At 34.0% G+C, this 25,534-nt stretch overlaps 1 protein-coding gene and 1 pseudogene across 1 annotated transcript; one reads left to right on the top strand and one right to left on the bottom strand.

Annotated features, from left to right (window-relative positions):
- LOC120159979 overlaps positions 1 to 21,743 on the top strand; it is a 27,266-nt pseudogene extending 5,523 nt beyond the window's left edge.
- Positions 17,732 to 25,534, bottom strand: LOC120160066 (enoyl-[acyl-carrier-protein] reductase, mitochondrial-like). Its single transcript, XM_039170521.1, is given in 12 exon segments — positions 17,732 to 17,744; positions 22,508 to 22,640; positions 22,736 to 22,854; positions 23,005 to 23,083; positions 23,175 to 23,251; positions 23,403 to 23,502; positions 23,749 to 23,851; positions 23,929 to 23,979; positions 23,982 to 24,071; positions 24,564 to 24,695; positions 25,135 to 25,232; positions 25,310 to 25,534. Coding segments are annotated over 11 exon segments (1,110 nt in total). The 5' UTR covers positions 25,477 to 25,534; the 3' UTR covers positions 17,732 to 17,744; positions 22,508 to 22,546.

Below are 25,534 nucleotides of genomic sequence, written 5' to 3'. Positions count from 1 at the left end.
GAAGCTCATTGTAGTCCATTGACATGCATCCGGGAGGGAACAAAATGTATATGGATCTCAAGAGTCGATATTGGTGGCCGGGAATGAAGAAAGACATTACGGAATTTGTATCAAAGTGTTTGACTTGTCAACAAGTCAAAGCTGAACATCAAGTTCCGTCAGGATTGTTACAACCGATTTCAATTCCTCAATGGAAATGGGAAAACATAAGAATGGATTTGTGATGGGTTTGCCTTTAACTCTGAACAAAAAGAAATCTGGTAATCGTGGATAATTGACTAAGTCAACCCATTTTATTCTAGTATGAACTGATTTCTCCATGGATAGGTATGCTGAGTTGTATATTAGAGAGATTATACGGTTTGGTGTACCTATTTCCATAGTTTTCTGATCGAGATCCTAGATTCACATCAGGTTTTGGAAGTCATTACATAGAGCATTGGGAACTCGGTTAAACTTCAGTATATCGTTTCATCCCAAACCGATGTCAATCCGAGCGAACTATTCAAATTCTGGAGGATATTCTAAGAGCTTGTGTTATTGAATTCAAAGGATCGTGGGAAAGGTATTTACCACTTGCTGAATTTGCATACAACAATAGTTATCAGTCAAGTATCAAAATGGCTCCCTATGAAGCTCTATACGAAGAAGATATTGTACGCCCTTGAATTGGTATGAACTTAAGGATCGAGAAGTTATTGGTCCTGAGTTGATTCAGAATACGGAAGAGAAAGTTCAAGTAATTCAATAATCTGAAAGCTGCAGCTGATAGACAGAAATCGTATGCTGATTTAAAAAGGAAAGAAATTGAATTTCAAGTCGGAGATAAATGTTCTTGAAAGTGTTCCGTGGAAGAAAATATTGAGGTTTGGACGTAAAGGAAAGTTGAGTCCTCGGTTCATTGGACCTTATGATTACTAAGAGGGTAGGATCATAGCATATCAGTTAGTTTTGCCACCTGAAATGGAAAAGATACACAATGTTTTTCATGTCTCAATGCTTAGGAAATATAGATCGATCCATCTCACATTGTGACCCTGAAGAAATTGAAGTCCGACCAGATTTAACTTATGAGAAGAACCTGTTCAATATTAGCCACGAAGTCAAACAACTAAGGAACAAGACTATTCCATTGGTTAAGGTCTTGTGGAGAATCACAAAGTAGAGGAAGCAACATGGGAACGTGAAGAGGACATGAGGATTAAATACCCCTACCTCTTTGCATATGAAAATTTGAGGATGATTTTTTTTAAGGGGGGGAGAGTTTGTAACATCCTCAATACGGTTAGTGACTAAATTGGAAAGTTTCATATTTTGGTGATTAAAATAGAATGAATGAATAGTATAAAGATTTATATGTAAATGATTGTGTAGGATTAATTGAAGGAAGAAGGAATGGAAGGGCCAAAGAGTCATTTGCAAGGAAAATTAATTAAAGAAGGGATAAGATATATATGAGTACACGTGGGTTGAAAAGAGAGAACAGCAAAGGCTTCCAGAGTTCTCTTCTTCTTCTTCTTTCTTCCTTGTGCGTGTGAACCAAAGCAAAGGTAAGATTTCTGATTATTGAGTTTCTTGTTAAATTTAATATTGGGTTTTGATTATTGGATGATAACTAAGCTTGAGGAAAGTTAAGTTATCTTAACATCAAAGGATGATTGAGTTAGGAGAGATTTAAGATTTGAAGTTCTTAAATGAAATCTTGGAATAGAGTTCAGAACTAGAATTGAAAGTTATATTTGACTTTCATCAGTCTAGTTAAGATATGAAGTGTTAAAAGTGAAATTCAAACATGTTTATTTATTAATGTAATTCTTGAATTACATATGAAGGATAGGATTTGAAGGTTAAAAGAAAATAAGTATAAATTGTTTAAGGATGTGTTACTAGAGTTAAGAATGAAAAAAGAGGATTAAACATGAATGATTTAATCCAAATGATGAATTTTCGGGTTCAAAAAGAGGTTCTGGGCAGAGTGCATCGTGCATATTCATAGTGCATCGATGCATCAAGGTTAAACCCGAAATTGTTTGAAGGTGTATCGATGCATTAGTAGTGCATCGATGCACTCTTTTAAAATAAAAACATTGAATGCAATTCATGCATCGATGCATAGGTAGTGCATCGATGCATCCCATTAATAATGAAACATCGAATGCAATTGGTGCATCGATGCATAGGAGTGCATCGATGCATACCTTCATTAAGATGAAATTGACTTTCTCTTAGTCTAAAGAGTGAACCATTAGAGTATATTAGTATAATACTGATATAAATCCATGTGTGATTATGTAGATACTAAAAGTAGCTTATTTCGGAACGATCAAAGGATTAGAATCGAATCAAAGCAAAGCTAAGGTGAGTGCATACTATATGTATATAATGGAATAAGACTTTGTGATAAGTCTAATCCCTAAGTTGATTTTTATAATATAGTAGTGGTGAACATGCATATATGATAATTATTGTGATACATGCATAAGACATATATATGTTCTTGTGACATATATGTGATATGACATGTGATATGAGAACATGATATGAAGTGATATGAGATACATGATCACAAGAGAAATGATATGAGTACATGAACATATGAAAATATAACAATAATGCCCATAATATATGATATGAGAACTATAGGTGTAATGGCATGCAAGAGTCGAGGGGTATAATAGTCCTTCAGGATGTAGTCCTTCGGATGTAGGGGTCTACGGGACATAGATAATAGTCATACGGGACGAATACTGAACTAAGGTTCGATGCCCCATGAGGGAATTGATACGAGCTGTGGTGACAGCATTAGTGCACAACCTCAATGTACTCACATACCTCTATTCTCAATAATATACATGGCTATGCAATTGAAATACATATTTACAGTGAAAGTGATACAAGAAGGTAAGTTTCGTATGTGCATTATACGTTATCGTGTGATAGATACATACATATTGAAATGTCATGATCCAATGGTAAGTATGAAACATTCATAAGTTTATTGTTGCATATTCATTATTGCCTCACTAAGTCTATGACTTAGAGTGTAGTGATTTACACGTAGGTACAAGAATCAGGAAAATTGGAAATATAAGTTGCACGGACAACAATACTACTAAGAGATCAGATCAGAAGTAATGACCAAAGTATGTACTTGGTTATGTATAGAATGTTGGCATGTAATAAGTGTTAATTATGAATACTCTGATTGATTTTGTATTTTATGGTCTTATGTAAATTAAAGTATTTCGTTTTAATGAAAGTTTTAAAAATTCCCGGGATTTTCTATAAGAGTCAAAGTTTGAAAAGTCAATGTGACACCTCAGACTGTATTCGGGTCGATATGAGTTAAGGGTGTTACAGTATTTAGCATCGAAAGTGATTCTAGGTTGATAACTAGTTCCGTTAGCGAAACTGCTTTGAAAGATGACGAAAAGGGTAAAACTAATGATAACGAGAATGGTGAGGGGATGCTTGAAACAGCGACCCAGAGGCCATTTATGGTTGACCCTTTTGTTAGCGATGCCCCTTTAGTTGGTTCTGATGGTTCAATGGATTTGAAAGACGACTCACTTGGGGGTGATGGCAATGGCTTACGAGAAATTACGTTAGGGGTCGATGGAAAAGCCTGATATTGGAAGTTGGTAATGGGGACACGGAGGACCGGGCGGAGCTCCCTTAGGCCCTAAGGGTCACCACCCTGTAAAAGATTTTGATCTATAATATGTTAGTTGATGTAAAAATAAGTATTTAAATTAAGGAATATAGAATTTATTCGATATTTAATCAAGTAGGAGCGAATAAAGAATGATAATCTAATACCAACACTGGTTGATCTAGCGGGATGATACATTAGATCCCTTAAGAAAGGTCAGGTTCGAATCTTAGTAATTGCGAATGGACCAACTGGTTTGGGTGGGCTCTCACCTACCTAATCTGAATTAATCTACCAATATATTAGAAATCGATGGTTATACAAAAAAATGAGTGATAATTCAATGTTCTCAATTTTTTGTATAATAATAATTTAGGTCATTATAATTTAATTATTAGATAAATTAGACATTGTTTTTTGAATTGTAAGTTTAAATAATAAAAATTATTGTATTTTTCTTTAAAAGTTTAATATTTCGGCCCCTGTCTATATCTAATCTTGGCTCCGCCCTTGCAGAGGACAAAATGGAAATGGACTCTATTGGTGAAGCTGACCAATTCGTTTTGTCTATTGAAAGCGGAGAGGAAGGTAGAATTGGGATGGAATAATTCCGTCATAGGTGATAGAGCTAAGTTTGTTAATCCTATGATTGCGGAAGAGGGGATTATAAGGTGGTTGAAGCCGATGTTCCAAAATTTTCCAGTGGAGAGGAGTTGGCTGTTGATGCAACCCTTAACTGGAGATGCTTCGGGCATTAAGACATCTGAGATTAGGGAGGCAGAGGTGGTTCCAGTTGCTAGTAATGCCAGCTTAGATGATGGTTTCAATCAGCTTAGTCATGATAAGTGACCGATGGAATTGAAACTATTGAGGTCTTGGCTCCTGAACAGATTTCAGAAATTGATGCCGAAGGAAAGATGACGCTGCTAGTGGGAGTCTGCTTGGTAAAGATGATTCTAGAATGTAGCTAAATGACCTAAAAGAGGAGCATGTATTGATATGTTTGGAAAAAACGTCTCCTAATAAAATAGATGGAGGGGGTAGAGATGGAATTCAGCCAATGGATCATTCTTTTCAACCTACGGAAATGACAGCTCATGAAACGAAGAATTCTGATAGTGATTCTCAAAGCAAAGATTGGTAACCATGGAAGTGGAAGAACCTCATTCTCCTAAGTCTGTAGAACAAACTACATTTTCCAAAGTTTGTTTAGAAGGTGAAATGGAAGTGAAGCACCATCAGAATGAAGACCTTGCAATTGGAGGCTCGGATACTGATGGAGAGACTGAAGTATGTTTTTCGAGAATGCTGAAGCTGCTAAGCAATTCTTGGAAGAGCTAGAGAGAGGATCTGCAATTACTTCTCCTCTCGGGGTTGATACTTCTCATGATCGTTCTCAGATAATTGATGATCAGCTTGTCATTGATTCAGATGAAGAAGGGATATCGATGAAGAAGGGGAGGGGAAGGAGTTATTTGATTCAGCTAGTTTGGCTGCCCTCCTGAAAGCAGCAACTGGTGGTGGCTGATGGTTGTAACATTACTATAACCTCTCAAGATGGTTTGAGGATCTTCTCTGTTGAACGTCCTGCGGGTTAGGATCCTCACTACAAAATACAAATCTGCATCTCGATCTAACAGGCCCAACATATTTAGTCCTTGTGCTGCAACAACTAACAAGTAGGAGAGATTCCGACAACTTGAGTGAAGAAGATAAAATAAAATTGGAAAAGTTACAGCTTATAAGAGTCAAATTCTTGAGACTTGTTCAGAGGCTTAGACTTTCAACTGAAGATTCTATAGCACAAGTTCTTTATAGACTGGCATTTGTTGCGGGGAGGCAACCAGTGAACTGTTTAGTTTTCTGCAAAAAGCTCTGGAGCTTGAAACAGACAGTAAAAATGATTTAGGCTTTTCCTTAAATATACTTGTGCTTGGAAGATTGGCGTGGGCAAGAGCGCCACAATAAATTCAATCTTTGGTGAGGTGAAGACCTCAATTGATGTGTTTGAACCTTCCACAACGGTTGTGAAAGAGATTACAGGAATAGTAGATGGTGTTAAACTGAGGATCATTGATACCCCAGGTTTGAGATCTTCAGCCATAGAGCAAGGTGCCAATCGCAGGGTCCTAGCTTCTATAAAACAATTCTAAAGAAACATCCCCTGATGTTGTTGTCTATGTCGATCGGTTGGACAGCCAGACCTGGAATCTTAATTTGCCACTGTTAAGATCAATCACTAGTTCTCTTAGCAGCTCTATCTGGAAAAATGCCTTAATTGCTTTGACTCATGCTGCTTCTGCATCACCTGACAGATCATATGTGTAACACCCCCAACCCGTACCCGATCCGGATACGAATTTGATGTGTCACATTGACTTTTCAAAACATTTACTTGTACAAATAGTGAATAATTTTAAACTTTTACTAAATACAACTAATTACATAAAATACAATCATATGATTTTACAAAACCGATTAGAGCATATCGAATTCAAATCTTTATTTACATGCCAACCACAATCAATATTACAAAATACATATTTCAATTATTTTATGATCTGATATTTGGAAAGGAGAACTGACATGTCTTGTTTGACTTTACTCCTTCTTCTTCTCGGAACCTACGTGTGAAACAATCACACGCTAAGTCGTTGACTTAGTGAGGAATATAAACATATAATAAAATCATAGAACATTTCATATAACAGAATGCATAGATGCACATATACCATCATTATCAATATCAACATCATTATCATGATCTCTATTATTATCAATATCATTATCATGTAATATATTTCACTCAACAATACACACAGTATCACATATAAATATTGTAACATATTTTATATAACAAAGCCTATACATCACATACAATATATTATTATTATCTCTTTATTAGCCCATATACACATGTGATTCAGTGTAAACAAAAAACATGATATCATATAATGCAAACACTTTTGATATCTTTTATAGGCCCATTTACATTACTGAGAACTCAAGGTGCAAGTACATTAAGGTTGTGCACATATACTGTCACCACAACTCATATAAATGCACCAAAGTGCCACATAGAATTCCACCGAAGTGCCGTGTAGAAATGCACCGTAGTGCCATATAAGATGCCCATAAGGAACACATAAAATTCCTTAGAATCATATACATATGCCAAGGACCAAATATGTGTCTCAAAGGACCTCATAAATGTTCCATAGAATATATATGTCCCGAGTGACCGCGTAGACCCTCGACTCTTGGCATGCCAACTATACCCCTAGCTCTCATATCACATAACATGGGCATTATCATTATAACAGTTCACATCACTATTATATAAACATGTAATCTTGTAACTCGTTCTCATATAGCTTGTATATCATTCTTGTCATATAACCCATATCACATAGGTTCATATCATGTAACATATATCACATGTGCATGTAATCACATAGATCATATCGTATAACTTATATCATTTCTCATGTGTTCATGTAAAAACACATGTCATATCTTGTTCACATGTTCATATAATCATATAACACATAGAATAACAATAAACTTATCCATGTATTCATTTACATACTTTCATATAGTTCATATCAATGCCCTATAACTTATCTCATAGTTTACATAATCACTTATCTCACATTTTTTATATTCTAGTTTCATATTTACTTAATTCAATTTCACATAGCTTGTTACCTATATATATCTAACTTATCATCACATAGCTCCCATAACATTTTCCTATAGCTTCATAGATCTTTACCATATGACTCATATATTATATGTTCATTTAATCCCATAACTCTCCCCATATAACTTATCGTACATGTTCGTATAATCACTTATGTCAATGTCTCCTAATTTATACATTATTCTCATATTGTCCTATAGGTCAATGTTATTTAACTTATCTCACTTTTCATTTAATCTCATAAGTTGGTTATACCAGTTCTTATATATCTAACTCATGTAATTTATATCTTGTTATTATATCTTCAACTATATCCACATGTTCAAATCACATAGCTTATATTCTTTCTCATATAATCACATATATCAATGGCTTTTACTTATCATTTATCTAGCTTATATCACTTTTTCTTGTTAACACATAAGTCCTTGTTATTTTACATAGTTCGTGATCCTATAGTTACTTATGTCAATACCACATGCCGTGTATTGTATTTTCATATATTCATGTGTTCAGTATCACATATCGCATATACATGTAATCATGTAGATCATATCACATATAGTAACATATGACACATATACCTATTTTTATGTACTCATGCACACATAAGAATCACATTAATCACAATTAAATAACATTTTAGGAGTCACTTCTTACCATAGTAACACCTTCACTGGCTCATCGCAAACCAATGTTTGTTCGATAACATAAGTACAATTAAATTGCACTCACATTGACACTTTATATAAATCCAAATCCACTTCTATGATTTATCTCTTTGGATTGATCCTAACTTTGCAGTCGTTTCAGAATTTGCTTGTGCTCGATATCTACACAATCATACATTTATACATATCAGTATTCCAATAACATACTCTAATTTTCATTTCTTAAACTAAATGAAATATCTATTCCATTTCCCTTTTAGTGTATCAATACCCACTATAAGGTATCGGTACATCCCTTCATTGGTGTATCGATACATTGCCTATGTATCGGTACACAAATTACATTCGAAAGTTTTCCTTTAAGAGGGGTATCGATACCTTCCTTAGTGTACGATACACTAACTATGTGAATGATGCATTTTAATCACCAATCTTTTCAAACTTCCAAAATGGTCATATTTCACATCTAAAAGCTCATTTAATTCCAAAACAGCAATTTCCAGCATAGGATATCCACTATTAACAATTTTAAAATCATTTACAACTTTTCTAAAATTGCTAAATTGGTCCCCCAACTTTTCAAAAATTACAGAATAGTCATCGAATTTTCTAAGGATTGTAGAGTACTTCCTACATCATTTCCAGACCTTATAATTTTTTCATAAATTTTCTCACTTAATTCATCATGTCCAAATTTTCAAAGAGTAATTTCTAGAAAGATTGAACATGTTTTAACCTAAATCAAGCTTGAAAATGAATCTACAACCTCTAAACATCAAGATTTATCATCAATTTCATGAATCCTCATGAACTAAACCCTTAGATTTGGGATCTTTGAAATTCATCAAGTTTAGAAAGAATATTGGTACCAAATAATAGCGTTTTTCGCGTATATCATTTCTTATTTCACGGCATAACTCGAATTTCAAAAGAATTGGCTCAAAAACTGACAACAAAATGTTTTCTTACCTTTGGGAGAGCTCACGTTTGCTGCTAGAGAAGATGAAGAATCACATGATATTTCTTCATCTTTCTTAATTATATTGAATAAAATATTCATTAAATGTCAATTACCACTTTACCTTTGATATCAAAAATCTATATTAATTTAACCTTAATGAACTTGATATTTACATTAATACCAAGCTACAATAACCTTATCATCTTTCAAAGTTAAAGATGAACAAAAATTTCCCACTTTACCATTTTGCCCTTTCAATTTCCAAAACTTACAATTTTGTCACTTTAATCCAACAGTCCAAATTAAACATGGAATTAAATCCTTAAATATTATTTTCCAACATTTAAAATGTGAAATTAATATATTTATTTCCTTATTTTCGAAACCAAATGTAACTTTCAAAATTACATTTTGGTCCTTAAACTTTTCTAAACTTTATTTTAGCCACAAAGCTTCCAAAATCTTATAATTTGGTCACTAAATAAATCCATTTATGGAATAAATTCTTTTGGGAAAAATACACTTAGATCTTTGAACTTTTCCCAATTTTCTACTTTGACCATCAACTTTCAAATTTGCATTTCAGTCACTAGTTTTTTTTTAGGATGTTACAATCTGGCTCCCTTTGAGTATGAGGTGTTGTTGTCTAACGTTCCCATGTTGTTCAGCAGTCTGTTGCTCAATTTGTTGGTGATCTGTTCATGATGAATCCAGTTTGATGAATCTTGTTTGTCTTGTTGAAAATCATCTATTATGTCGAAAGAATAGAGATGGCCACAAGGTGCTACCAAACGGTTAAACTTGGAGACCTCAACTATTGTTGTTATGTTATTCAATCAAAGTCATATCCAAAGCAAATTCTCTCTCCAAACCTCAAGATCCATTTGACCATCAGAAGCACTTTGGTTTTCGTGTTCGATCTCCGCCACTTCCATACTTATTATCTTGGCTGTTGCAGACTCGTAGCCATCCTAAACTTTCCACTGATCAGGGTGATGAAAATGGTGAATAGGATATTGATATGGCCGATTTACATGATTCGGATCAAGAAGAAGATGAGGATGAATATGATCAGCTCCCACCATTCAGGCCTCTAAGGAAAGCGCTGCTTGGTAAGCTTATCGTGTAACACCCCCAACCCGTACCCGACCAAAATACGAGTCTGAGGTGTCACATTGACTTTTCAAACTTTGACTCTTGAAAATTCAAAGAAAATTTAAAACTTTAAAATAAAAGCGGTTTATTTACATAAATTGACCAAATAATCAAAATCGATCAAGCATATTCAACTCAATCAATTAGTAATGCCACTATATTGAAATTAACCAAACACATTTAAATCATCTATTTTCTGATCTGAAATTTTGTAAGGGAGATGCTGACCTGTCTTGCTCTTCTTCGCTTCTCTTGTCGCTTCTGTAACCTACGTGTGAAACAATCACACGCTAAGTCTATGACTTACTGAGGCATTAAACTTATAAAGGAAACTCTAAATGCTTAAACATGTATGAACATATCACTTCATTATATATATAATATAATGTACACATATACACATCACACATTATTTCCATCATTAATCTTATTATATTATCCATATTATTATCATTTATATCCTTTAATCATACTTTTTTTTACACATATGACTCATTCAAACCATACACACATCATATCAATCATAATACAATTCATATCACAAAGCATATACTTCACAAGTACTATCTTCATTGTTATCTCTTTGTTTTACCCATGTACACTTTTGAGAACTATAGATATGTGAGTCTATTGAGGTTGTGCACTAATGCTATCACCATAGCTCGTATAAATTCACCAAAGTGCCACGTAGAATTGCACCGAAGTGCCGCGTAGAATTGCACCGAAGTGCCATATAAAATGTCCATAAGGACCACGTAGAAAATTCCTTAAGAATCATATACATATGCAAAGGATCAAGTATGTGTCTCAAAAGACATCACACATGTTCCAAGGAATACATATATGTCCCGAAGGATCGCGTAGACCCTCAACTCTTGGCATGCCAACTATATCCCTAGCTCTCATGACACAAACATGAGCATTATTATTTATGTCATTTCACGTATTCACGTAGACACATAATTCACTTTCCCTTTCACGTAGATCACTTTTACAAACTTATATTAACTTTACACGTCATCACCATAGCTCGTATAAATCCACATAGAATTGCACCGAAGTGCCCGCGTAGATTGCACCGAAGTGCCATATAAAATGTCCATAATACCACGTAGAAATTCCTTTAAGAATCATACATATGCAAGGATCAATATGTGTCTCAAAAGACATCACACATGTTCCAAGGAATACATATATGTCCCGAAGGATCGCGTAGACCCTCGACTTGGCATGCCAACTATATCCCTACTCTCATGACACTAACATGAGCATTATTATTTATGTCTTTCACGTATTCACGTAGACACATAATCACTTCCTTTCACATCTTAGGTCACATAACGGATCACATACATCACGTAGATCACTTTTGCACAACTTATATTACTTTACACGTCATTTCACATTTTTTATCACCTTGTTTATATCTTATTCTTATGTCTTCTCATAGACATATATTCACATGTTCATAGTTCACCATCTCATCCTATAAATATGTACTCTTTCATGTCACATATAGTCTCATAATTTCCTAGTATAAATCATATAACATTTTCAACTCATAGTCATATATATATATAGTTATATATATATCATTTTACCTATACTTATATTCACATGGTTTATGTTCTTCTTCTCATAATCACATATATCATATTTAATAACTTATATAATTTAATATAGCTTAAGCTTCATTCTATTATATTTACCTATATCATGTAATCTATGATATACTTATAAACATGTATCACTTCTATCATTTCACTTATATATTAATCTATCTATTTACTTAGTTCAATTCACATACCTTATATGTCATAATTTTATTTAAGTACATGAGTTTTCCCCTTATAGCTTATCTTATATGTTCGTATCATCACTTATGTTCAAGCTTCCTAATTAATATACTATTCTCATTTCATTCTATGGTCAATCTTATTTAACTTATCTCAATTCTTATTAAATCATATAATTTTGTTATACTAATGCATATAAATGATCACCTAACTATGTACTTACCCAATTCATGTTTCCATTGTTCATATAACTTTTATACATGCTTACCCAGTTCATATCGCTTCTCATAAACTCACTTATATCATATCTCTTATTTTTACCTAATTTATCTTATAGACGTGTATTCACATAGTCTCATATTTCATTGTTATATGGACTATATTTTATTCTCTTATTTATCTCTATGTACATATATTTACATGTCTCACCATTTATATGTAGTTTACCTTACATTTTCATATATCACATAATAGTATTTTTACATAAATCATATAGCACATAAAAAAACATATCAATACATATAATCATGAATACATACAAATCAGGAAATTCACATACTTATATTCATGACTTAATGCACTACAACTGTAGGAATTAGACCTATTGCAAGTCTAATTTCCACATAATCCTATATTAAAATAAGATGCACTCACTTTGGCCTCACTAAGTTCCAATCCTCTTTATGATTTCCTTTCTTTCGATCGAATCTTAACTTGATAGTCATCCTGGAACTTGTTCGTGCTCGATATCTATAATCATGTACTGATACTTTCAATATCTAATTGATATACTTTAATCTATCATTTCTTAGAATGAAAGAAAGATTTATTCCATTTCCCATTGAAGTGCATCGGTACAATCTACAGTGTATCGATGCATCCCTTAACATGCGCATCGATGCACTACCCATGCATCGATACACAAAGCACCTTCGATGTTTTAATCTTAAGGGGGTGTATCGATGCACTAATTGCATTCAATATTTCCATTTTTAAAGGGTGCATCGATGCACTTCCTGTGCATCGATACACATTGAACAATTTCTGGAAATTTACCCTTGATGCATCGGTACAGGTTGAATGTGTACCAATGCACACTAGCCCAGAATTCCATTCCATGCACGAAAATCCACTCAAATCAATTCAAATGCTTCGTCTTTCATGTCTTAACTCATATACACATGCTTAAACCAATTTATATCCATAAAACCATCTTTAACTTCAAAATTATATTCCTCATATGTAACTCAAGAAATTATGCCCCACTGTTTGCCAACATGTTTTTTCTTAATTGACCCTTGACGTCAAATTTAACTTATCAACTTTCATTCAAGATTTCCTTTAAAAACTTCTAATCTTTAATCTCTCTTGACTCCTTTATCTTATGGTTTTAAGATAAATTAAGCTTTCCTTAAGCTTAATTATCATCTAATAATCAAAACCCAATCTTAAATTCGGCTAAATATCAACCAACAAGAGATCTTACCTTTGCTTATGGTTTCACGTGAAGAAGAAGAAAGGAGAAGAAGAAACTCTGGAGAAATCTCTCATCTTCCACGTGGTTCCCTTATCTTATAAAGGGAAATAAAATCTTACTAGTCAATGACCATTTTACCCTTTAATTCATTCAATAATTACCAACAACCTTCAACTATATTTCCAATAAGTCATTAAACTATTTAACTATTATACTTTTATCACCAAATTTCAAAAATTCTCATTTTAATCACTGACTCGGATTTCGAGATGTTACAAATCTCTCCTCCTTTAAGAAATTTGTCCTCGAATTTTCACTGAACATATCAATAAGAACATATCTTCTAATATTCGCATGTTTCCTCCTTTACTTAACATTTCCTTCCTTTAATTTTTCAACTACATTTTTCCTTATACATCATTTACTATCACTTATCTTTTAAACAACAACCAGTCACTTCAATCCATTTGTTTTTTCTCTCATTCTATGCTGTATTTTCCTTTGACCATTTCTAAAATTTCATATAATGTCACTAATCACGTAGACAGTAACATCAATTTTCATCACTTAACCTCATGAATCCATCTCTAATTACCTTATAACAATAACCAAACTCATTTTCCATCATCATTTGACCAAGAACACAACCTTAAATCTTCTTCAAATATGATTAAACATACACTTTACGAAATTAAGCAATCTTTTCACATCACCTTACACACTTCTCTTACTTCTATATCAAACTTATCATCTACACTTCCATATAACCTTTATTATATCTGATCCTTTAAACTCAATCCTTTTCACTTCCTTATTCCATTATTCCTTTATTCATTCAAAATCAAAATCTCCTTATACATTAGTCATATCTTTTATTTCATGCTCACATACTTTTTTTCTATCACTTATACTCATCTCTGATTACCGATCTTTATCGCATATTTCTCAGCGATATCTTACTCAACTTTTCAAACTTATACACAGTACTACTCATTTGCTCTTTTATATCTCATTTATTTATCCTTAACTATCACTCCTTATCACATTTTCATGATTTTGATAGTCAATTTTACTTATACAGAACACCATTCTTTATCATCACTTTTACTTACGTTTCCCTCAATCATACAAGTCCTTATCTCCTTTACTACCTTACAATTTCATACTCAGAATACACCACCATATCCAAATCTGCATCATATTTGGTTAACTTACCATGACATCATCTTCTAATTCCAATACATTTTCATCACAAACTCTGGTTAGCCAACGCTAACTCTTTTCATCTTAACTGAAAATCCTTATCATATACACACTCTTGCTTATACACAATATTATCCCTTTGTTTCAAACCCATAAGCTCTGACTTTATACATCTTATATGCTTGTCACTAATACACTTATTCTTAAACTCTTCTATCAATTCTCACTGCATCACTTGATCTTTTAACGCTCTTATGGTGACACTTGTTCACCATATTCTATCTTATCCAAGGAATAATAAGAATACTTCACATCACTTTTCTGATTCAAAACTAGGAAAATCTTCTATCATTATTCTAATATGATTTCGACTTTTGAAATCAACCTTTGATTTTATGAGGCACTTCCTAAGGTATCCGCTCTTCATCCTACCTGGCCAGGGCAGGTGAAAGCTATAACAATCAGGAATATCACCTTTCACTTTATTTCGGAATTATCATAATCATACTTCTATTATAACTTAGTAATCTAATTCTATTAGCAAGACAACACACTCCTTACACTATCAGATCAGAAATTTTCACTTTATGTTGGAATGTACACATTTTTAAAACTCATTTGACTTCGGTTTAAGCCTAGAATCGGCTAAAACTTAGATCTGATACCATTAAATGTAACACCCCCAACCCGTACCCGACCCGAATATGAGTCTGAGGTGTCACATTGACTTTTCAAACTTGACTCTTGACAAAATTCAAAGAAAATTTAAAACTTTCATTAAAATAAAAGCGGTTTATTTACATAAATTGACCAAAATAATCAAAATCGATCAGATCATATTCAACTCAATCAATTAGTACATGCTAACTATATTCAAATTAACCAAACACATTTAAATCATCTATTTTCTGATCTGAAATTTTGTAAGGGAGATGCTGACCTGTCTTGCTCTTCTTCGCTTCTCTTCTCGCTTATGTAACCTACGTGTGAAATAATCACATGCTAAGTCTATGACTTAGTGATACATTAAACTTATAAAGGAAACTCTAAATGCTTAAACATGTATGAACATATCACTTCATGATATATATAATATAATGTACACATATACACATCACACATTATTTCCATCATTAATCTTATTATATTATCCATATTATTATCATTTATATCCTTTAATCATACTTTTTTTATCAACATATGACTCATTCAAACCATACACACATCATCATATCATCATATAATACAATTCATATCACAAAGCATATACTTCACAGGTACTATTAGAATATTAGAATGTTAATAAAGATTAGTTAGTATTTGTTATTAGTTTGTTATGGTTTGTTATCAGCTTGTTATTAGTTTGTTATTAGCTTGTTATTAGTTTGTTATGGTGTGTTGCTTACTTAGACTATATAAGTCATACCTTTGTATGAGGTTGATGAAGAGTTTCATTTAATATTCAATAGAAAATTTATGTCATATTACTCTCTTTAAATTTCCTCCTTCCACATTTGTTGATTTCATGGCTGCTTTCTCACATGGTATCATTCGCCAAAGATCTTGACGTCATTTTCTCTTCCGCCGCTACGCCGACGATTGAGTTCCTTTACTCTCACTTTCTTCCTTCTTCAAAACTCTCACCTCGTCCTCTTATTTTTCTCCGATCGTTCTCCCTTTCTCGCTTGAAAAGAGAGGTTGATTCGCGTATTCTAAAAGCTGTTGCTATTGAGAACTCTAAGGCTTCAAAAATCCATGAGAACAACAATAATGAGCCTGTGATGTTGAAACCAATGAATTAATTTTTGTTGGGGAACACAGAAAAATGTTCTGAAATTGGGAAAGCTGAATCTAGTGTCAGCTTGAGTGCTTTAGGGATTGATAATCTTCTGCCTTATGTGAATCTTGAAATTAAGGGGTCTGGATCTAAAGACCAATCGTAGATGTTGAAGATGGGATTGTAAGGACTCCTCATGCTTCACCAGACACAGCTGATAAGTCTACCTCACTTCTGGAGAATACTGGTAGCATTGGCAGTTATAATGATATTTTAAAGTTATATGGGCCTTTAGATCTGAATGCGGTTTCATGCAGAAACAACTCATTCAATAGAATCTTGATAGGGGAAGAAAATGTTGGGGCTCTTCTTGTTCCATCATCTTCTCAAGAACAAATGGCAGAAGCACTCAGAGCTGGTCTTCATTCTAAAATCAATGACCACTCTACTGGTTCTAAGAAACTAGAAAAAGGTTCTATAGAACTGAAATCCCAGCAGGACCCCATCAGTGATATGGGCGATATTGAGGATGATACCGTCAATCCTGTTGTTAGTGGGTCTAGTCAAACATGCAGAATTGATCTACATGAAGAGGTTATTGAAGATGCTAAAAATAATGAGAAAACCTTGTTTCAGGTCATGCAGTCTCTGATGGTAAAGTTAGCATCGGCACTTCCGATTCAAGTCGAATGGAAGGAAGCATCAGCACTTCCGATTCAAGTCGAACGGAATGAGGCATCGGCACTTCCGATTCAAGTCGAACGGAAGGAGGCATCGGCACTTTCGATTCAAGTCAAATGGAAGAAGGCATTGGCACTTCTGATTCAATTCGAACGAAAGGAGGGATTGACACTTCCGATTCAAGTCGAACGGAAGAAGGCATCGACACTTCCGATTCAAGTTGAACAGAATAAGGCATCGGCACTTCCGATTCAAGTCGAATGGAAGGAGGCATCAACACTTCCGATTCAAGTCGAACGGAAGGAGGCATCAGCACTTTCGATTCAAATCGAACGGAATGAGGCATCAGCATTTCATATTCAAATTGAATGGAAGGAAGCATCGACACTTCCGATTCAAATCAAAACGGAAGGAAGCATCGCCACTTCCGATTCAAGTCGAACGGAAAGATGTATCGCACTTTCGTTTCGAGTGTTCGTCTTTTCATCAAGAAGGTTGAAGAAGTTGGGAGAATATTAGAATATTAGAATGTTAATAAAGATTAGTTAGTATTTGTTATTAGTTTGTTATGGTTTGTTATCAGCTTGTTATTAGTTTGTTATGGTTTGTTATTAGCTTGTTATTAGTTTGTTATGGTGTGTTGCTTACTTAGACTATATAAGTCATACCTTTGTATGAGGTTGATGAAGAGTTTCATTCAATATTCAATAGAAAATTTATGTCATATTACTCTCTTTAAATTTCCTCCTTCCACATTTGTTGATTTCATGGCTGCTTTCTCACAAGTATTATCTTCATTGTTATCTCTTTGTTCAACCCATGTACACTTTTAAGAACTATAGATATGTGAGTCTATTGAGGTTGTGCACTAATGCTGTCACTATAACTCATATAAATGCAGCAAAGTGCCACGTAGAATTGCACCGAAGTACTACGTAGAATTGCACCGAAGTGCCATATAAAATGTCCCTAAGGACCGCGTAGAAAATTCCTTAAGAATCATATACATATGCAAAGGATCAAGTATGTGTCTCAAAAGACATCACAGATGTTCCAAGGAATACATATATGTCCCAAAGGACCGCGTAGACCCTCGACTCTTGGCATGCCAACTATATCCCTAGCTCTCATGACACATAACATGGGCATTATTATTTATGTCATTTCACGTATTCACGTAGACACATAATTCACTTTCACCTTTCATTTATCTTAGGTCACATAACTTGGATCACATATACATATAATCACGTAGATCACTTTTACAAAACTTATATTAACTTTACACGTCATTTCACATTTTATCACCTTGTTTATATCTTATTCTTATGTCTTCTCATAGACATATATTCACATGTTCATATAGTTCACCATCTCATCATATAAATATGTACTCATTTCATTTCACATATAGTCTCATAATTTATCCTAGTATAAATCATATAACATTATTCCAACTCATAGTCATATATATAGTTATATATATATATATATATATATCATTTTACCTATACTTATATTCACATGGTTTATGTTCTTCTTCTCATAATCACATATATCATATTTTAATAACTTATATAATCTCAATAGCTTAAGCTTCTTCTATTATATTTACCTATATCATGTAATCTATGACATACTTATAAACATGTATCACTTCTATCATTTCACTTATATATATATTAATCTAATATATTTACTTAGTTCAATTTCACATATCTTATATGTCATAATTTTATTCAAGTACATGAGTTTTCCCCTTATAGCTTATCTTATATGTTCGTATCATCACTTATGTTCAAGCTTCCTAATTAATATACTATTCTCATTTCATTCTATGGTCAATCTTATTTAACTTATCTCAATTCTTATTAAATCGTATAATTCTATTATACTAATGCATATAAATGATCACCTAACTATGTACTTACCCAATTCATGTTTCTATTGTTCATATAACTTTTATACATGCTTACCCAGTTCATATCACTTCTCATAAACTCACTTATATCATATTCTCCTATTTTTACGTAATCTATCTTATAGACATGTATTCACATAGTCTCATATTTCATTGTTATATGGATTATATTTTATTCTCTTATTTCTCTCTATGTACATATATTTACACGTCTCATCATTTATATGTAGTTTACCTTACATTTTTCATATATCACATAATAGTATTTTTACATAAGTCATATAGCACATAAAAAAACATATCAATACATATAATCATGAATACATACAAATCAGGAAATTCACATACTTATATTCATGACTTAATGCACTACAACTATAGGAATTAGACTTATCGCAAGTTCAATTTCCACATAATCCTTATATTAAAATAAGATGCACTCACCTTGGTCTCACTAAGTTCCAATCCCCTTTTATGATTTCCTTTCTTTCGATCGAATCTTAACTTGATAGTCGTCTTGGAACTTGTTCGTGCTCGATATCTACATAATCATATACTGATACTTATCAGTATCCAATTGATATACTTTAATCTATTATTTCTTAGAATGAAAGAAAGATTTATTCCATTTCCCATTGAAGTGCATCGGTACATTCTACAGTGTATCGATGCATCCCTTAACATGTGCATCGATGCACTACCCATGCATCGATACACAAAGCACCTTCGATGTTTTAATCTTTAGCGGGTGTATCGATGCACTCCCTATGCATCGATGCACTAATTGCATTCGATATTTCCATTTTTAAGGGGTGCATCGATGCACTTCCTGTGCATCGATACACACTGAACAATTTCTGGAAATTTACCCTTGATGCATCGGTACAGGTTGAATGTGTACCGATGCACACTAGCCCAGAATTCCATTTCGTGCACGAAAATCCACTCAAATCAATTCAAATGCTTCGTCTTTCATGTTCTTAACTCATATACACATGCTTAAACCAATTTATATCCATATAAACCATCTTTAACTTCAAAATTATATTCCTCATATGTAACTCAAGAATTATACCAACTTTGTAACATGTTTTAATTCCAATTCTATGGCTTCTAACTTCTTAATTAGACCCTTGACAAGTCAAATTTAACTTATCAACTTTCATTCAAGATTTCCTTTAAAAACTTCTAATCTTTAATCTCTCTTGACTCCTTTATCTTATGGTTTTAAGATAAATTAAGTTTTTCTTAAGCTTAATTATCATCTAATGATCAAAACCCAATCTTAAATTCGGCTAAATATCAACCAACAAGAGATCTTACCTTTGCTTATGGTTTCACGTGAAGAAGAAGAAATGAGAAGAAGAAAACTCTGGAGAAATCTTTCCTCTTCCACATGGTTCCCTTATCTTATAAAGGGAAATAAAAATCTTATTTGTCAATTGACCATTTTACCCTTTAATTCATTCAATAATTATCAAACAATCTTCAACTATATTTCCAATAAGTCATTAAACTATTAAACTATTCTACTTTTATCATCAAATTTCAAAACTTCTCATTTTAATCACTGACCCAGATTTCGGGATGTTACATACCGAGCAAAGGAAGGCATATTTTGAGGAGTATGATTACCGTGTGAAGCTCCTCCAGAAAAAGCAGTGGAGAGATGAAGAAAGGAAAGCCTGCCGTCGATGAATATGGTAACATGGGGGAAGATGTTGATCAGGAAACCGGTGCTCCGGCTGCTGTACCAGTTCCATTACCTGATATGGTCCTTCCACCTTCCTTTGATGCCGATAATCTAGCATACAGGTACCATGATTGTAGCTATGATTGTGTTAATGTTGAATGTAGTCTTGCCATTGCCAACCGGTTTCCTGCTGCAGTGGTCGTGCAACTCACAAAGGACAAGAAACAATTTAACATGCATTTGGATTCTTTAGTTTCTGCAAAGCATGGTGAGAATGGATCAACCATGGCTGGCTTTGACATCCAAAATTTTGGAAAACAATAGCTTATGTTTTAAGAGGGGAGACCAAATTCAAAAATATCAATAAGAACAAAACAACTGCAGGCTTTTCAGTCACATTTCTAGGTAAGAATGTTGGTACTGGATTCAAACTAGAGGATCAACTTCTTGTTGGAAAGCGACTAATGTTTGTTGGTAGCACCGGGACTGCTAGGTCACAAGGTGATTCAGCATACGGAGCCAATGTAGAAATGCAGCTCCGAGAAGCAGATATTCCAATCGGCCAAGATCAATCCACTTTGGGCATGTCTCTTGTCAAATGGATGGGGAACTTGGCATTGGGTGTCAATTTTCAGTCTCAATTTTCTGTTAGACGGGGTTCAACTGAACAACAAGATGAGCGGACATGTAACTGTTCGAACAAGCAGCTCAGATCAACTTCAGATTGCACTTGCTGGTATTCTTCCTATTGCCCTGGCAATTTACAACAGGATCAGGCCTGGGGATAGTGACAACTATTCGATGTATTAGTTAGATTATTAGATGAGAAAATTTTTGAGGCATTGCTTAAGATTACTTGAACAATCTTGTTTACTTTTGAGCATGAACTGCTGCTTTGATGAGAGATTCATTTTTATTGCTTAATAAATGTTGTTTAAGCATGGTAAGTTGCTTCTATAAATATGAACTTTGCCGTTTTAGCAGAGGCGTCTCCATGTCCAGATCTTTGTGGCGTTGCAATACAGCGTATCCACATGTTTGGTGTTTTGTGCTGTAAGTTCTGTGCTTTTAGTGTCCTTTGAATAGTGGTTTTATTCGGCTTTTGAAAGAAATTGTAATTAATGTAAAATATTTTGCCTTCTTTCTAAAAATAAAATCAATGTCCGCATAATTAATTTGATCAGGATCAATTTCCTTCATTTGGTTCAGCAGTTCTTTTAAAGCCTTTTTTTCACGTTGATGAATAAATCCGAATCCGACTCAGTCCTCATCGGATTGGACTTCCCATGATGCATAAACAATGCCATGTGATCACTTGAAACAACCATATAGCGACTAAAACATACAACCATTAGTCAACATTTTCTTCCCTCGTTTCTCAACTTTATGCGCCATGTCCAAGTCATCAACTACTTTGAAATAAATTGTACGAAACTCAATTGACACAAAACGGTCAGTTGGATATCATTCAACAAGACACGAGGCACAGTAACATAACATACTTTCAGTAATGACTTATATTGATTATTTAGATATTATTAAAAGTTTTAAGAAAAAAAATACAAAAAGGAAAAGATTTGAGAAAATAGTCTGGAATAAATAAAGTTTTTTCTTAACCTGCGTAATTTTTGTTAGATCAATATATTAAAAAAAAATCTTAAAGGGACTAGACTGGAGTATCCTAATAGTTATATTTCAATATCTTAAGAAGGATGAAGAAATCATAAATGCCATTTCTTTATTGATAGTAACATATCTCAATATCATGAAAGCATTAATGTATCTTGATAATAGTATACCATCTACCTGATACACACAGTAGCACCTTTATAATCGAAGAAGAAAGATGCAGAGATTTAGAATTTGATCACTTGTTTTGGCCTACTCCCATGTTTCCCTAGTGCCTTGTCCAATGCAGTGTGAAAATTGTCAAATGGAACCAACTCCATCCTATGAAAACAAAAAAAGTTCACACAATGGCTTTCCCACAAGCGATAATCGAATAGCATAACGGCAAGCAAGATCGGGTACAAGAGTGTACATACTCATATTTCAACTTCCTCTCTTGTGCCAGGCATAGTAGGTAATCGATCATATCTCTACACTCTTTCGCTCTATCGGCACTTAACCATTTCTGCAGCCAGAATCCTCTCAAGGAAAGGTCCTGCAAACAGAGAGGAGAACATGTGTTGTTTCATAATTCGGAAGTCATCTTTTTTATTTCGTGTAAAATGTGCAGTACTTGGGTTGATTATAACTAACAGTGGGACATCGCTGAGCCACGATATAAAGAAAGAGGCTAATTCTTCGTTACCTTGAAAATGAACGAGGAAGTTGATACGGTGATAGGCTTTTTGGACATTCCACCATATGTTACCATAGTTCCTCCCTGCCTGAAAATTTGCATTCCAATGGAAGTTAGATTCTTATTACAAGAAAAATGTCCTAGGTCATCAAATACTTCACAAGGGGAGGTTGACCGACCTTAAGAACTTGAGAACCAAAGAAGCGGCATTTCCACCTACACAGTTCAATCCCAGAGCAGGTTCGGGTATTTTTGACTACCACGACAATAACAAATCAAATGGAAAAGACGGGTGAAGAGCGAAAAAGTCGATATCTATCAACTTTAATAACATGAAATCCATGCGGTAAAGATCAAGGATCTTCCCACAGTAAACTATACTATGTTCCATTAATGATAAATAATACCAGAAGGCTCTTAACATTCTTCACTTCCAGTTGGCTCTCAGTAAATACTTCATCGGCACCAAGAGCTTTTAGTTTTTCTTTTACTTCATCCGATCCAGCCCTAAAGCAAGCAGAGGATGGTAAATAAAGATGCACTGGAAAAAATTGCACGTATCGCCTAAAAATACCCTAACTGATAAGAAAGTACAATCAATTAAATAGTTTAACTAAAAAATATTTTGCAGTCGATGACAGCAACTTCCCAATTAACAAAATATCCCAAACCGATAACACCATCTTTATAAAGAAAGAAAGCAGTGCAGTTAAAAAAGGCATTCAGATACCTACAAGAAGCTAAGTACAGCACCTGTCCCGGATAATGTTAATGCTATGGATGCCACGATATCTTGCAAGTTGGATTACACATTGGCCCACAATGCTGGTGGCCCCATTCTGAACGATAGAATCCCCTATCCATACAAGAATAATCAAGAAGAGCATGTGATAGAGACTTGAACACTGTCAAATACCACATCAACAGCTGTACCTGCAGTTAAAGTTGTGAAATCTTCAAGCATCCTTAAAGCAGTCAAAGGATAACGGTAACTGTTGCAGCATATTCAATTGGTGAATCTTTACTTATCTTGTGCCACGAATCATGGTCTTTGACAACATAAGTTTGCCATGTTCCTGCCAATTATTTTCAATTAACCTTTGCATCAAGAAGAACAAAAGACCAGTCTAAAAACTTATCCTTCCATTACTTGGTATATAAATGAGAAACTGAAAGAAACGTCAACAAATTTTGTTAAGTTGAAGATGGAATGTTGAAAACATGTAATTTTCCAAGGAGAAAAAAAGAAAGAATCCTAAAATAATATAAATGCAAAAAATGAAAATCCAACAGCTTGCAAGTTTCAGCTACTAATAAGTAGAGCATTGCCTCTACTAAGTGCAATAACACCAAGTGCGATAACACTAGCCATTCTATTATTTCGCACCCAAACTTCTTTTAACAGCAATTTGCTTCACATTCCAACTTAAAAGTGCTTTGAGATATGAACTTCAGCACCTAAAATTGAAGATACATAACCAGAAAAAGATGTCGGATTACCAATTTTTAAACGTGAGGCATTCGAAGTAAAATAACAATGGAGTAGAAAAAGGTGCCAAAGAACAAACCAGAGGAGGGTGGAGACGGAATGACCAAATCACCCGGCAAGAGACCCTTAACTGCAGAACCAACAGAATATACTTCTCCAACACCTTCATAGCCTCCAACTGCAGGCACTTGTGGCCTCACAGGGTATACTCCTACACACCAAAAATTCACTCTTTCTTTACTTACAAAAGCCTTACCTTCATTATTAATACTAGGGATAAATCTCAAAATTTTATATGAACTTTGGTCAATGTGCAAGTAATACACGAACTTTAATTTTGTGTAATTGCATAAATGAAATTTTCGGTTATTCAATTTTCACAAACCACTACAACCATTATTTGACCTTCACATGGATGTATTTGTTTTTTTTTTAAACGTGTATAATAGAATCGAAAGCAAAGTTTTATAGTAAAAAAAACCAAAATCAAATTTTCATGCGCATAGTTGTACCAAATTAAACTTCACGTGTTGCATTAACTCAAAGTTGTGTAAATTTGAGATTTATCCTTATCATCATCATTTAAAACCACCCAATTCAAGTAATCAAAAATCAAGACTAATTAATCAAATGAAGTAAAAAATCAAAACCTTCAATACGGTTAATATCAGAGGGATTAATGGGAGCAGCCAACATTTTAACGCAAACTTGATTCTCCTTCACTTCTACTGGGGATAGCTCTACCGTTCTATTTAAATACAACAATAATCAATAAAAAGGGAGAAAAAGAAAGGAAAAGGAAAACCAAAATTGGATATTGGGGACCTGGTGACGGAGTCTGGTGGGCCGTGGTGCTCGTAGACGACTGCTTTGGAAGGCGGAGACATGATTGTCGACAATGCCCTGACGATTGGGGCCTTGGGCAAACTCCGGTTTAGACTCCATAGACCGGTATTCACTGCTTTTAGCGCAATTGATCTGGCCGTTGCCATTTCTAAGCCAACAAAGAAAACTAACTTTTGGTTGAAGATGTATTGTCCAGAAGAATCC

This window comes from Hibiscus syriacus, unplaced genomic scaffold (assembly GCF_006381635.1).
Source record: "Hibiscus syriacus cultivar Baekdansim isolate YM2019G1 unplaced genomic scaffold, ASM638163v2 tig00111388_pilon, whole genome shotgun sequence".
Lineage (NCBI taxonomy): Eukaryota > Viridiplantae > Streptophyta > Magnoliopsida > Malvales > Malvaceae > Hibiscus > Hibiscus syriacus.
This window is presented reverse-complemented; position numbering and strand designations above follow the sequence as displayed.